The sequence below is a fragment of the Cyanistes caeruleus genome, chromosome 4 (genome assembly GCF_971803275.1).
Source record: "Cyanistes caeruleus chromosome 4, bCyaCae1.hap1.1, whole genome shotgun sequence".
NCBI classification, from domain to species: Eukaryota; Metazoa; Chordata; class Aves; order Passeriformes; family Paridae; genus Cyanistes; species Cyanistes caeruleus.
In genome coordinates, this window is record NC_141704.1 from 30,867,867 (window position 1) to 30,882,876 (window position 15,010).

The 15,010-nt window shown below is 53.5% G+C and overlaps 1 protein-coding gene across 3 annotated transcripts; it reads left to right on the plus strand.

The window, feature by feature from the left end:
- Positions 1–835: 835 nt before the first annotated feature.
- Positions 836–10,278, plus strand: MCM5 (minichromosome maintenance complex component 5). Of its 3 annotated transcripts, none has more exons than XM_086887324.1 (17): positions 836–1,000; positions 1,374–1,556; positions 2,437–2,563; positions 2,661–2,789; positions 3,085–3,257; positions 4,496–4,651; positions 4,746–4,912; positions 5,503–5,674; positions 5,777–5,888; positions 6,637–6,780; positions 7,081–7,146; positions 7,710–7,886; positions 7,995–8,107; positions 8,338–8,466; positions 8,683–8,825; positions 9,379–9,506; positions 9,931–10,278. In XM_086887324.1, the coding sequence occupies exons 2-17, from the start codon at positions 1,390–1,392 to the stop codon at positions 10,030–10,032; spliced, it is 2,205 nt and encodes a 734-aa protein (XP_086743450.1). In that variant the 5' UTR covers positions 836–1,000; positions 1,374–1,389; the 3' UTR covers positions 10,033–10,278. The 3 variants fall into 3 exon arrangements, with proteins under 3 accessions (XP_086743450.1, XP_086743451.1, XP_086743449.1); XM_086887325.1 differs by having other exon boundaries at positions 836–940; XM_086887323.1 differs by having other exon boundaries at positions 836–907.
- Positions 10,279–15,010: the final 4,732 nt, after the last annotated feature.

Genomic DNA, 15,010 nt, shown 5'->3' on the forward strand with positions numbered 1-15,010 from the left:
AGCCAAACAAATGCCCAGGAGCTCAGAATCACACTGCACCACACTCAGCCCCTCTCCCCTGCTCAGAGAGCCCGACTGCGACCTCAAAGTTGGCAAATATTGGTTCTGACTGGCATCACACCCTCCCTGCTCATGGCAGGACAGAGATGGTGCTTTGGGTATCTCACAGCCATTGTTGTCACACACTCCAGACTGAGACTCGAGTCCGCAGAGGTGGAGACTAAGGCTCTGTACCCATCTGTCATCTTTATGAACACATCTGGTTGCTCTGCAACAACAACACCGTCTTTATTTCCCACGGGCTGCAGCTGAAACCTGCTTTGCCATGCACTGCGCTTCCCACCTCACTCTGCATTTAGGGCGCTCATTTCCACTCTTTGGAAGGGCCAAAATGCGCACCCAGCGACCTGCCAGCCTTCCCCCTTAGTTCACTAATAGCCAGGAGGAAGGCATCCCGGAGAACTCGTGTCCTGAGGCCCTGAGGCAGCGACAAACCCCAGCCGCCCCCCACAACAGTAATTCATTGAATTTATACCGGCGCCGCCCAGGCCGCTCCCCCCGCCCGCAATGGTACTACCCGCTCCCCCTCCGCGCCCCGCCTCAATGGTGCGGCCCGCCCGCCATTTCGCCTCCCCCCGCCCTTCGGTCCAGGATTTCGCGCCACACCGCTGGGGGCGGGCAGGGAGCGGAGCGCGCCGGCCAATCAGCGGCGGCAGCGGCGCCGCGCGCTCCCTCTCGGGGCGGGGCGAGAAGGAGGCCGCGGCCCAATCGGCGGCGGCGCGCGGCGGGCCGGCCAATCGGAGCGCGCGGCGGCGGGGGCAGCGCGCTCGCCTTGCGCCGGTTTGGTTTCCGCCGCGCGCCGCTTTTGCCGCGAAAAAGTTGTCAGCGGGTTCCGGCGGGGAGCGAGGTGCGGAGCGGCAGGGGACTGGCACCGGGACTGGCACCGGGACTGGTACCGGGACTGGCACCGGGATTGGCACCGGGACTGGCGCCGGGACTGGCACCGGGACTGGCACCGGGACTGGTACCGGGACTGGCACCGGGACTGGCACCGGGACTGGTACCGGGATTGGCACCGGGGACTGGTACCGGGACTGGCACCGGGACTGGTACCGGGATTGGCACCGGGACTGGTACCGGGATTGGCACCGGGGACTGGTACCGGGACTGGCACCGGGACTGGTACCGGGATTGGCACCGGGGACTGGCACCGGGACTGGCACCGGGACTGGCACCGGGCATTGCGGGGAAAGAGCGCGGGCAGTGCGTGGGTGCGGTGCGGGGCGGCTGGCGAGGGGCGGGCCCGCGGGGCTTTTGGTGCGGGGCGGGGGAAGGAGGCGGCTGGGGCTGAGCGAGCGCTCTCGGCCCCGCAGCGGAGCAGCAGCCGCGATGTCCGGCTTCGACGACCCCGGCATTTACTACAGCGACAGTTTCGGGGGAGATGCGAACGTGGACGAGGGGCAGGTTCGGAAGTCGCAGCTGCAGAAGCGTTTCAAGGAGTTCCTGCGGCAGTACCGGGTGGGCACGGACCGGACGGGCTTCACTTTTAAATACAGGTGCTGCTGTGGCCCCTTTTCTCCTTCTGAGCCTCACCCATTCCCACCTGCACATCCAGTCTGCTCTTCACCTCCCTCCTGCAGTGCACACCCCACATACTTTGTCTCTTCTTGTCTCTTGTCTTTGTCTCTTTTCCACTTTGCCTCTTCTTGTAGGCCGTAAGCTCTGTATTAAGAGATGTTTGTATTTAACCTGATAGAAAAGCAGAGGTCTGGTGTTCTTACAGTTTTTTAGGCATCCAGCCAGCAGAAAAGGTGGCAATAGAGGAATCCACACTGCCAGGTTTGCACTTAATTCTGAGATTCAAGGTCTGTCTTTGAAGTTGTAGTGCTTTCTGGTCTGGAGAATTGTCTGCATCCATTAAATCAGTGCACCGCTCCTCATGTGTGCCTTCTAAGTCTGTGGAATTCCTTTGGCCACCCTTTGCCTATGAAGTTTGGAAACACAAAAGCATGGAGATACATCATAATCACGGACTAGAATAGTCTTTCACCTCTGAATTTCAGTAATCCTGGCATTTTTAAGGAAAGTGTTGTTTGTTCTGTTATTACTTCCTTTGTTTTGAACCAGATCTTATGTATAATCACTATTATCCTACAATAGAAATTTTCACCTTGTTTATCTGGTCATGTAACTCCAGTAAATACTTTACATTGCCACTGCAAGCACTGGTGTCCCTGGTCTTACGTCACCTTTCAGAGTGGGCTTGGGTGAAAGATTGCCCGAGTTCCCCCGCACTTCTGGAACTCACCCTTGCTTGCTTTCCAAACCAAGGACTCCCTGCAGGACCTGCCTTTTCTGATCCCTGCTTGTTCTGAGGCCACTGTGGGTGACTGGTGCTTTCTACCCTGCAAACCTTTGCTGCTTCCTGCCTTCCAGGGATGAGCTCAAACGGCATTACAACCTGGGGCAGTACTGGGTGGAGGTGGAGATGGAAGACTTGGCCAGCTTTGATGAAGATCTCGCGGACTATCTGTACAAGCAACCAGCAGAGCACCTGCAGCTGGTAAGGATGGAGACTGGCAACCTAGAGCATTGTCACGAGAGGAGCTCTGATGTCCTGCTGTAACAGACCCACTGATAGCCCATTGTTCCCTCTCTAGCTGGAAGAAGCAGCAAAAGAAGTCGCAGATGAGGTCACTCGTCCTCGTCCCTCAGGGGAGGAGACTCTCCAAGACATCCAAGTGATGCTGAAGTCGGATGCCAACTCGGCCAACATCCGCAGCCTGAAGGTGAGGTGAATTGGCTGCTGTGCACAGCAGCATCTGGGTGGGTGTGATTGCAGGGGAGCTTTTGGTACCTGGTCACATGGCTGAGGACACAGGCCACTCACAAATTAACAAGCAGCATTACTCTGCAGCCTAACTCTGACTGCAAGGGGCTGTTATTGCTGGTTCCTGCTGCAGGGACATTGCTGTTAGTGCTGTTCTGCTCAGAGTGTTCTGTCCTTTGCTCTCAGGCTTTCTAGTTTCCCATCCAACTTCCATTGATGGCTTTCTCACCTTCCCTTTGCCTTTCCCTTTTCAGTCTGACCAGATGTCCCACCTTGTGAAGATCCCTGGGATTGTAATTGCAGCAACCCCTGTGAGAGCCAAAGCCACCAGAATCACCATCCAGTGCCGCAGCTGCCGCAACACCATCAGCAACATCTCGGTGCGCCCGGGCCTGGAGGGCTACGCTCTGCCCAGGAAATGCAACACGTAAGGACTGACACGGGCGTGCACCAGCGGGCTGGAGGGCGAGAAAAGGCTGCATTCCCCCTTCCTGCTCCTGCTACATCCCTGTTCCACAAGGCAGCAGCATCTGCACTGCTCTGCCTCCACCCTTCGTGCTGCTCCTGTGCCAGTGTGCAGTTCTGAGACTGGCAAGTTCTAGCTGTCCGTCTGTGCACGTACTGGTTGTGACTCTGCGTGGTCAGTGCAGCATGCAGGGTTGAGTGAGCGTGTCCAGAGAGTTCTTTTTATTCATAGGGAGTTTCGCCTCTTGTACCTAAAGGTTCATTCCTGACTCCAGCTGTCTCATAAAGCTGTGTTAAGTTGCTCTTCTCTTTTCCAAACAAACTCCTTGCTTCCATGTTCCCACTCCTGAGGGGGCTGTTTTGTGTTACCTTCCTTAGGGATGCTTCTCTGCTAGCCTTTTTATCCCGTTTTACAGCTCTTGGTGCCTCAGAACTGTGAGCATCAGGCTGCCACTGTGCTGCAGCTCTCGAGGCAGCCAGTCCTGATGGGTTAGGTTTTGGGCCTCATACCTGCCAGTATTTATTTTCTGCACCTGACCTCTAAAGCAGCTTGAGAGGGGTTTTGGCTGGGGATCATTCCTGTGTGTGGTCTGTACAGCACCTCACTCCTGATCCCTGACTTCCTGAGTGCATCTGCACTCTGGTGTTGCCCTCCCTGAAAGCCCTGCATGGAGTCAGGCATCAGTCATGCTGCTCTGAGACAGCAGCAGGATGTGGAGCTGCTCGTTGTCTCAGAGAGCTTGTAAATCTAGCAAGGCAGATATGTCTTGAGAGACTGGGAGGTGGATGTCAGCCTTGTCACATTGCTAATTGCTTTCTCACCAGAAACCACTTAACATTTGCTTCGTGCATGAGGTTGTAAGGAAAAACGCCCTGCCATGTCACGGAGTCTGTGCTGCTACCTTCTGTGTAATTAATGAATTACCTTTCCTGCTTACAGCTAGCAGGGGAGGGGTGGGAGGCAGGGAGAGTGCCCAGACAAGTGTCACCCTGCCTCTGGCTTGTTCTCATGTACACATTTGGCACTTGTTGAAGACAAGACAGAGGGCTTGGTGGCCTTTGGTCTACCCTTACCTGCTGATGTGGCTCTGCTTGGAAGGGGCGGCTGCCCTTGCTATCCCTGCCATCCCCTCCACAGGTGTGCTCTGAGGGGTGACTCCTCAGTGCTGACAGCCTTCCCTGATTGATCTCTCTGCACAGAGAACAAGCTGGCCGCCCAAGGTGCCCTCTGGACCCTTACTTTATCATGCCAGATAAGTGCAAGTGTGTGGATTTCCAGGTCCTGAAGCTGCAGGAGTCGCCGGATGCCGTGCCACACGGGGAGATGCCCCGGCACTTGCAGCTCTACTGTGAAAGGTACTGGCACAGCCTTCCCACCCTGCCCCTGCTGGCTGTTGCTGGTGCCATCGTTTCCCACCACCATCCTCTGCTTTCCCCTGTCTCCCCTTAGGTACCTGTGTGACAAAGTTGTCCCAGGGAACAGAGTCACTATCATGGGGATCTACTCCATCAAGAAATCTGTGCAGAGCAAGAACAAAAGCCGTTACAATGTGGGGGTGGGCATCCGGAGCGCTTACATCCGCGTGGTGGGCATCCAGGTGGACACGGAGGGCTCAGGTGAGGGCAGCTTTTGGTGTGCATTTGGTCTGTGCTGGTAGCCTGGTGTTGGGAGACACTCCCCACCTTGTTCCTGAACAATGTGCTCCCTCAGCAAGAGCTGTTTGAAATCACAGCCTTGTTGGTCCTTCTCTGCTGTTTATATAACAGAGGGTTCGAGGCATTTCAGGGGTCTGACTTGCCCGGGCTCTCTATAGTCATGTCCTGTAAGGCTTTTTCTCAGTCATATTAAATGAGGAGGTCTCAGCCTGAGTCCTTTAGGGTGTTTTAAGTGAGAATCTGTTAAGCCATCCCTGAGGATCCCAGCTGAAGTCCATGGTTAAAATTGTATTTAAAACAATGGTCCTGACTGTAGTTCTCCCTCTGGTTCTGGCAAAGCTGCTTTGCCCAAGATCCTTGCTTTTTCTTACCAGCCTCTAAGGACAGCCTGCCTTGCTGGGTTAACAGATGCTTGCCTTCTCCACTTTTCCCACGTGGTGGCACTTGGCATGATCTTCAAGAGGGGATTTTGGTTGTGGGGTGGGATGATATAATTTCCTTTAAAACCTCCGTTTGTTCACTGTTGCATCACTCCCCTCATCCCTGTGCAGGACGTAGCTTCACTGGCTCGGTGACCCCTCAAGAAGAGGAGGAACTCCGTCGCCTTGCTGCCACGCCCAACATCTACGAGACCATTGCCAAGAGCATCGCGCCCTCCATCTACGGCAGCACCGACATCAAGAAGGCCATCGCCTGCCTCTTATTTGGAGGCTCCCGCAAGAGGTGGGGAAGAGTCAGCCTTTCTTAGCAAAGTCAGTGCTTTCTTATCAAAATAAAGGCTCACCATCTCTCCTCCCTCTCTTCTTTCCAACCCCATCGCTCCAGGCTCCCGGATGGGCTGACCCGCAGAGGGGACATCAACTTGCTGATGCTGGGGGACCCTGGCACAGCCAAATCCCAACTGCTGAAGTTTGTTGAGAAGTGTTCACCCATTGGGGTACGTGGCTCGAGGTACCACTTGTAGCACACTCCTTTTCTCTCTGCTGCTCTTTGTCTAGCCCCAGAGATGAGACTGTGGTCACAGCAGACACTCGCCTGTGCATCCCCAAGTAGACTTGCTGGCAGAGGCATGAACTGCCATTTTTGGTACTAGCCTAGAAGGGATGGGGAATGAGGGTGGGAAGGGGAAGAAGGTAATGCTTTTTATTATGCTGTGAGCTGGGCTGTTTGCAGATGTCCAAAGACGTGCCTTATGCTGCTGTTTATTGTTGAGAATCGATCAGCAGAGGGGCTGGCTGGTCAGGACAAATTGAGTTGACTGCGTCTCAGGCACAGACCTCCAGCCTGAGTCCAGGCGTAGAATTATGTTTTCAGCTGTGGTTTTTTGTAGTCTCTATTAAACTCAGCCTCTGACTGTATTGTTCCCTCCAGGGGCAAACAAAGCTAATGCAGCAGCCTACCAAACAATGAATCACTCCCTGTTCTGTACTTAATATCTGTGTTTGTGTCTGCACGCCCTTCAGTGTGTCAAGCTTGGTCTAGGGCTCTGGACAAGGCAGTAGTCCTGCTCTTTACGCAGCCCATCTGCTTTTCACGTGTGCTGAGGGCTTTTCCTGGAGGTTCTTCCCCCAGGAGCTCTAGATTTTGTGGTGCTAGGGGTGTTCTGCCTCTCGGCTGGGGCACTGGGCTCCTGGGTGCTGCTGCAGCTGATGTGCTGTCCCTTTCCTTGTCCCACTTGCCACTAGGTGTACACCTCAGGAAAAGGCAGCAGTGCTGCTGGCTTGACAGCCTCAGTGATCCGTGACCCTGCCTCCAGGAATTTCTTCATGGAGGGAGGAGCCATGGTGCTGGCAGATGGGGGAGTGGTGTGCATCGATGAGTTTGACAAGGTACCGCTGGGGCTGCCTGTGTGGGAGTGGGAAGGAGAGCCCTTGGGATGCCAGCCTGTCCCAGGAGAACCCAGAGCTGCAGAAGGAAGGGCAACTCCTCTGAGACCCTCACTTTCTTTCAGGGAAGGCCAGGGGGATGGGGCCGCAGGGGAATTCAGTTACATCCTGCCCTCTTGGGCAGAGGTCCTCACAGAGCTTTTTGCTGGGGGTCACTTCAGTAAGCATGTAGCAGAGGTGTGGCAGAGGTGACTGATGGTGACATTTTCTCCTTGCCTGGTTTCTCTCTCCTGGGATGAAAAGATGCGGGAGGATGACCGTGTGGCCATCCACGAGGCGATGGAGCAGCAGACCATCTCCATTGCCAAGGTGAGCTGTGCACTGATGCATGCTGCCCTGAGGGGGGACCTGAGAGCCCAGCAACCAGTGGTCACACATCTTTTGACAGAACTGCCCATTTTAGAGTCCAGGCAGTGGTATTGATGGTTGTTGGTCTGAGATCAGTCAGCCCTGCCTGGAGGCTTTGGGCAGCTTGAACTCCATGGCTTCTCCTTGCTGGTGGCTGTCAGGCTGTACCTGCAAACCCATGCTTTGTGCCAGAGCTGCTCAGGAGGACTCAGCCCTGTCTGCCCAGTGTATGTCTCAGATCACAAACCTGGGCTGAGGTCTCCTGTGTCTCTGCCCTTGTCAAGAGGTTTTAAATGAAATTACTCAGTGCTCAAGTTTCAGCTGAAGCCAGTCCCCCTCCAAAAGGATATGTGCTTTCAGCCCCTCAATTATGGAGCAATTGGTGCTACTTATGGGGCTTTATTTAAATGCAAGTGATTGACAATGAGTCCTTGGAAATGGCTTTCAACCTTTCACTGAATTAATGACCTGCTGTGACATGGAGGTGGTGTTGACACATCCCTTTTTTTTGCCTTCACCCACAGGCAGGAATCACAACCACACTGAACTCCCGCTGCTCTGTTCTGGCAGCTGCCAACTCCGTCTTTGGGCGCTGGGATGAGACCAAGGGCGAGGAGAACATTGATTTTATGCCCACCATCCTGTCCCGATTTGACATGATCTTCATTGTTAAGGATGAGCACAATGAGGAGCGAGACATGGTGCGTGGAGGCGCGCGGGTGCAGCTGGGACCCATGGTGCCCCTTCCTTTGGGAGGAGGAGGAGGAGGTGGGGGCGTTCTGCTGTCTGACTGCCCTCTGCTTTCCCAGACACTGGCCAAGCACGTGATGGCCTTACACGTGAGTGCCTTGACACAGACCCAGGCCGTGGAGGGCGAGATCGAGCTGAACAAGCTGAAGAAGCTCATCTCCTTCTGTCGGACGTGAGTGGCACGCGTGTCTTTCTGGCAGCGCCCAGGCTGCGCAGGGGGAGGCACGGGGAGATGGTGAGAGGCAAACCATGCAGCACTCTGGGTGGCCTTTCTCCTAACTCCTGCCTCGGAAAAAGGGTGCAAGAGTGGCTCTCTCTGGTGCTGCAGCACCCAAGGAAGGGAGGGGGGCCCGAGGGACCATCCCCAGTGGCGCTGCCTCCAGCTCCTGTCCCTCCTTGCAGGAAGTGTGGCCCTCGGCTGTCGGCAGGGGCGGCGGAGAAGCTGAAGAACCGCTACGTCCTGATGCGCAGCGGCACCCGCCAGCACGAGCAGGAGAGCAACCGCCGCTCCAGCATCCCCATCACTATCCGGTGAGCAGCACCCCGAAACCGCTGGGATTAGGGCTGCCTTACTGGGCTGGTCCAGGAAGGGGACTGGGATGGGAGGGTGTGGCCCTGAACACTGGAAGTGGTGTGGGGGGAGGCAGGAGGTGCTTGGAGTGGGGTAGGTGGGCATGGCAGGCAGGAGCCGGGGAAGAAAATGCCCTAGCTGCAGTAGAAAGCAGAGAATGTTTCCTGTGGCTGCAGGCAGCTGGAGGCCATCGTGCGCATTGCCGAGTCCCTGGCAAAGATGAGGCTTCAGCCCTTTGCCACCGAGGCAGATGTTGAGGAGGCCTTGCGGCTCTTCCACGTGTCCACTCTCGATGCGGCCATGTCAGGCAACCTGTCAGGTGAGGAGGAGATGTTCTGTGCCGGGGGTAGGAGAGACCTGCTGGACCTGGCTGCTCAGGGCAGGGAGACACGAGCTCCTCTCCCACAACCTGGCTGTCAGGGGCAGGTGCTGGACCTCCTTCCTGGGAAAAGACAAAGCAGTGCTTGTGGCAGCAAGGGGCCATCGTGGCTGTGGGGCTGTGCCTCACAGGGAGGGCAATGGCAGATTACACTGAGGGTCTCCTCTGCTGCTTGGGGAGGCCTGGTCCCAACAGCAGAGTCTGGTGTTGGATGTGACACCCCAACCAATTAACCCTCTAACATCTTTCTCTGTGGGGGTGAAGACGTTTCCTTGGGCAGCAGGATGGAACAAAGGGTTTGAAGGACTCCAGAAGTCAGGTCAATGTTCAGTTGTGTGGTTGGAGTTCCACAGCCTTTTACAGTGTAGATGATCATGGGTTCCCTAAAGTCTCTAAGCTGTGCAGGTGTGGTGAGAAACACAGGAGATGAGCGCTTTGTCTTGGAGAGTGACTTCTGGGCGGCACAGAGAGCTCACACAGTGTCTCCCTGCAGGGGCAGAAGGCTTCACGACCCAGGAGGACCAAGAGATGCTGTCCCGCATTGAGAAGCAGCTCAAGCGCCGCTTTGCCATCGGCTCCCAGGTGTCCGAGCACAGCATCGTCCAGGACTTCCTGCGGCAGGTGGGTCAGGAACCCCATGGAGGGCTGGGCTGTGAAACCAGGGACTCCAGGCTGCTGCTGGGAGCATGAAACCCCTTCCTCAAGAGTGGACTGGCGAGACTTTCGGTCATGCTTTTGAAGTTGTTTGTAGGGAATGGGGTGCAATGTGATTGCAGAGTTTAAGGGGACTCAGGTGAGTTTCTGCAAAAGCTCTGAGGTCTAGGGCTGGTTTGGGGTCCTACCCTTGAAACCAGAATTTTGATTTGTGACACTGGCTGCAGTCAGATCTAAAATAGTGAAAGGGGAAGTGAGCATCAGTGTCTTGACTATTGGGCTTGCTCCTTCTAGAGGGTCCTAGCCAGGCTTTAGCGAAGGTTGCAGGTTCCTGCTGAGCTCCTGTCTGCTATTTCGTGGTGGCTCATCTTTCCCCATTCTCCTCTTGCAGAAATACCCAGAACATGCCATCTACAAGGTGCTGCAGCTGATGATGCGGCGGGGGGAGATCCAGCACCGCATGCAGCGCAAGGTCCTGTATCGCATCAAGTGACCTCCCTGTCCCAGGCTCCAGGAGGGAACTGCTGCTGCTGCTTGACACCTGCCCAGGAGTAGGCAGAGTGCTCCTGGGAGCTGGGGCCTGGTCCTGAAAGAAGCTTCTCCAGGCCTCCATCTTGAACCAGGGTTTGGGGTGCTCTGGGTGTCCCTTGTGTGCTCTGTTGCTGTGTCTCGTCCATGTTTCTTTGAACTACGAAAGCTTTTAGTCTGTATTAAAATAAAACCTGATATTGGTAGCTCAGGATCTTTGGTCCTGCGGTGCAGAGGAGGTTGATCCTCTTCTTCCTTTCAAGGGGGTGCAGGATTTTGAAGAGAAAGGTGTCCCTCCTACCTGCCTGCTGTTACACTCTTAATCTCACTCAGGCTCCAGCCTCATGGGCAGCACCAGCAGCCCTGAAGGCAGAAACTCATTTCTGACTCAGGGTTTGTCTATTAAGGCATAAAGCCTGTTGGCACAGGCTGCCCAGTTGGGCTCAGCAGTGCAGGAGGCACTTTACCCACTCCCAGTGTGCAGTCTGCTGCTTTCTTCCCCCTTGGCCAGTGACAGTGAAGGAAATTATTTGCTGTTTGTTCCCTGCTCTTTGCTAATCCCTTTGCCTTCTCCCAGGGCTGCAGCAGGGAAACCCTTTAGCCTGCAGTTTTAAGAGGCTGTAAAGTCTTGCTGGAGGCATGGGCAGAGTTCCCTGCTTGCTCCAGTGAGGATGCGGATGCAGGATAATCCCCATGAGCTGTGTGCTGTCCTCCACGTAGTCCCTGCCACCTCCTCCTTTATGCCAGGAGCCTTTCCTAGACACTGCCCCAGGGTGTTCTTGTGCAGCTACTCACCCTTCTACATTTGCAGCACAACCTTGCACTTACAAACTTGGCAGAATTTTGTTATTTCTAGCATATTAGTACTGGCTCTCCTAAGTGTTCTCCCAAGATGCGTGGTGCTGGTAGGTCCCTGCTCTCAGCAGGTCAGGGCCACCTTGGCTGTGAGAACACTGGTGGGGGCCTTTGAAGACAGCAGGGTTGGGTGAGCAAAGCTGCTGCACGTGGTGGACAGGCTGGTGCCTGTGTCTGCTTTCAGGCTAGAAACCCCAGGAGAGGTTTCAGTAGCGACAGAAACGTTCAGGGCCAGCAGAGGGTACCAGAGCCTTGAGGATGCCGAGCTGTGGCCCTGCTTGTGGTGCTGCCTCCTTCTAGAGGGAAAACCAAGGGGTCCCAAGGGCTGTGGTGTGGTGTGCACTCAGTGTGGCAGCTGCTACACGAGGGCTGGGCCCCACTGCAACGCTTGGGGAGTTCAACAACATCCCTCTGCTTCTGGGTTTTGAGAGGCCCACGGTGCACTCCTTACGTGGTTGTGGAAGTCTGGAGGGGCTGAGGTGGTGGTGACATGGGAAAGACTGGCTTCAAATTAAGAGAAGGAGCCTTCTGCTCTTCATTTTCCAATTTTTTTGGTTGGGGACAGCCTTTGTGTAGGGCTAGAAGAAGAGAAGGCTGGCCCAGACTCACAAAGAATAGGCAGGGATAGGTTTCATTCTAGTGATTTTATTGCCCCATGTTTTTGCATGTGCCAAGCACCTCACAGTGCTTCTTAGAGCAAGCAATGCTGGGGCAAAAGGGGGGCCCTTCTTTTCCCCATAGGAAAAAAAAAAGGCACCTATTCTCACAGTGCTCCCTGGATGGAAAAATAAGAAAAGGATGTTGCTGCTCCATGGAGGGGATCATCTCCAGGAAGAAGAGTAAGTGAATTTAGGAATAACAGCCACATCCTCCCCTAGAAACTGAGGTTCTCAAAATTACCAGTGTCTGTCAGAAAGCATCCTGCCCTACTCACAAGCTTGCAGCATCAGGAGTGGCTCAGAGCAGGGCCAGCACAGGCCTGAGGCAGCAGCTTGGTGTCGTGGCTGTTTTTCTGCCATGAGCCAGTGCCCCTGCGGATCTGTAGTAATGGGTCCTGCAGGTCTCTCAGCCACTGTCCCACAGGTACCTCTGTCCTTGCTTTGAAGGTGCAGGCAGTATCTCTGTGGTTCTTTCAGAGGTGCACAAGAGCACAGCAAACAAGGGAAGTGGGTGTGGGAGTATGGGATCAGTACCCACAGCCTCTATTAATGCTCCATTGAGGCAATGCCTCTGTTCCCAGGCTTGAAAAGAACACCCAGTGATGGGGCTGTGTGGGGAGAGATGGGGATAGGCTAAGGGAACACAGTGCAAAGGGCTCTATTTCCATCACGTACCTTCCCTCCTTTTTCCCTCAGACAGCCCCTCATCATCACAATTTTTTTTCTGTGCTGGAGCAATAGGACATGGCTAGATTTTGGCTGCTGCTGGCTGCCAGTGGTGATCATGTGTTGTTCAGAGGTCTTAAATGTGCCATCATCTCCAGGAACATCAAGCTGTGCTGGGCGTTGGCAGGTGTGGAGGTTGGAAATTCTAATTTTTTAATGTTGTTTTTGTGACATGATAGAGAGCGAAGGTAGATTTCCGTGATGGGGATCAGAATGATTGATCTCTTTGTGGCAAGGAATGTGTTGATTATATGGTATGAGGTTATGTAAGTGTACGTACGACTTGAAACAGCATTGTTTAGCAATTAATACCACGTTACCACAAGGAGCAGAGCTGGGACGTGCACAGCTGGTATTGTTTGGAACTTGAGATCACTGGTTAGTGCTGACTTGTGTTGAAGGTAGCACTGCAAGGGGAAATTTTGTGATGAACAGTTCTCAGTTGGGTAGGTGCATGGCGATACCTACCTGATAAGGGATTGCTGGTCCTGAAGATGACCAGTTTTTTCCTCAAATCAAATGATAACTACTTGAGACAAGACTGTCATCCTCCTGGTGAAGGTGTCTCTTTTTGGTCTCATTTGAAGTTCTGGCGTGCTGAGATTTGGGATAAAGTCCATGTCCAAATGTCATTAGATGACCAAAAATACTGTTTTCAAATGCAATACTAACAGAGAGAGCAAAACCAGTCAGGCTTAGCCATTTGGATCTGAGCAGCACGGAATTCCCTTACCTAGCCTGCTCACCTGACCTTGTCCCTTCCTCACCTCAGTGCTGTCTCTGGCACAGGAAGCCCCTTCCCTACCCATGGCTTGTCCCCTTGGGAAGCACAGTTGGATGAAAGTAATCACCCCAAACCAGGCAGCCACCAAGGTGCCTTTGATTCAAAGCTTGGGCTGTTGTAGAAGACACTGACCTCTTGCCACAATGAATTAATACCCAAAGAACTTGCAGACTACATCTCATTCTGCATGAGATGTGTTAATCTGTGTGAGTGGATCACTCCAAAGAGACACAGTCCACTGGGCTCTTGGCAGCATTTTTGGTTGTCCAAGGACATAGCCTTCAGCTGCACCAGGGAGGGTTTTGGCTGGACATTAGGAGGAATTTCTTCACAGAAAAGGTGATTGGAATGGGCTGCCCAGGGAGGTGTTTAAGGGAAGACTGGATGTGGTGCTTAGTGCCATGGTCTAGTTGACATGGTGGTATTAGGTCATAGGTCAGACTTGATGATCTCAAAGGTCTTTTCCAATCTAGTTGATTTGTGATTCTGTGAAGCTCATCAGAATATTTCTATGAAATGTCAGTGGAGCTCCAGCAAAGCTGAGTCATCACATCTGCACCACTCAGATTTCTTCCATCTCTGTGTAGGATGAGGGCTGTTGCAGTGCAGCAACATAACCTCTGAACATGTTGTGAGTGTCACTTCCTCCATAAAATAAAACAGAACCGAACTGCAGAGTCCTGAGGGCTATTGCTCAAGGATGTGAGATAAACACTGGCGAGTGGGATATGCTCATATGGGCAATGTGAGAAATAATCTCATCTGGTCCAGCAAGCACCAATCTCAGACAGATGAAGCTGGGACTTCTTCCCCCTTTCTACTGCTGACTTACTGGACTAGTTGTGCAAGGACTTTATCTCCTTGCCTGTTCTGGATAATAACCTTTTTGGAGCACACATCACTTCTTACCATGATTTTGTGCAGTGTCTGACAGAACCAGTAGCCCAATCTCAGTGGCAGAGTTTACCTGCTGGCTTAAATAATATTAACACATTCTAGGGTTTCTCCAGCCCTTGTTAGGATGAGAAATGATCTCCTGCAGGCAAAGAAATTCCTGTGACTTGCTCTGGACAATGCCAGAAAAGATCAAGAAACCAAGGAAGACTGTGGTACAGCAGTGCTGTGCTGCCATGTGGAACAGCACATGTGTCATGGGTTGGGGTGCCTCTGAAGTGCTCTGCTGGGTGGGGCTCTCATGCTGACTCTCAAGTCCTCTAAATTTGGCTAGCAGCCTGTATCCCTTAATTCTGGCCTAGGCTCCTTCAAAATCCCAAACCAGTCATTCTCCCACAGCAGTGACATACCTATGTCTGCTACTGCTCTTTGTCATGTTCTGCCATCCTTTTGCAGCATCCTTTGCTCTTTCCTGGACACCTCTGCTCCAGGTCTCTCCCAGCAATCCTAGGCAGTCCATTTACTTCTCTTCACCTCCACTTCATGCCTCATGCCTGCTCCCTCTTCTCATCTGCATGGTCATCCCCTCCTGTTTCCCTTCCTGGCCATTGTGGTCTGTCCCATGCCACTTTACAGAGTGCTTAGCAAAAGCTTCCCTGCTTCACATGCAGGCATGACATCAGGGTATAACTTGCTGGATCAACTCTCAGCACTGCCTGTTAGGAACAGGACACTAAGAGACATTCCTTAGAGAACATCTCCTGGACCATCTGCTGCTTCCTGGCTATTCCTCTTCTCCTTGCCCTTCGGCTTTCACCCAGCCAAGGTGCTCCACCTCCTCTCCCCATTATTTATCTTTGTCTTATATTGCCTTCCTTTTTTTATTTTTTCATAAAGCTTTTCTTTTTCTCAGACTAGTGTGTGGGCAATTTGGCCCTAAATCCCACAGATCTCTGGCCAGGAAAGCCAGGCAGCACTGGTTTATAAGCCTTTTGGACCCTCAGAACAAAGGCAGGAGCACTATC

Coding starts and splice junctions, on each gene's coding strand:
- MCM5 (XM_086887324.1), top strand. CDS start 1,390: ATGTCCGGCTTCGACGACCCCGGCATTTACTACAGCGACAGTTTCGGG. Junction 7,887..7,994: donor ACAATGAGGAGCGAGACATG/GTGCGTGGAGGC, acceptor CTGCTTTCCCAG/ACACTGGCCAAGCACGTGAT. Junction 8,467..8,682: donor AGCATCCCCATCACTATCCG/GTGAGCAGCACC, acceptor CTGTGGCTGCAG/GCAGCTGGAGGCCATCGTGC.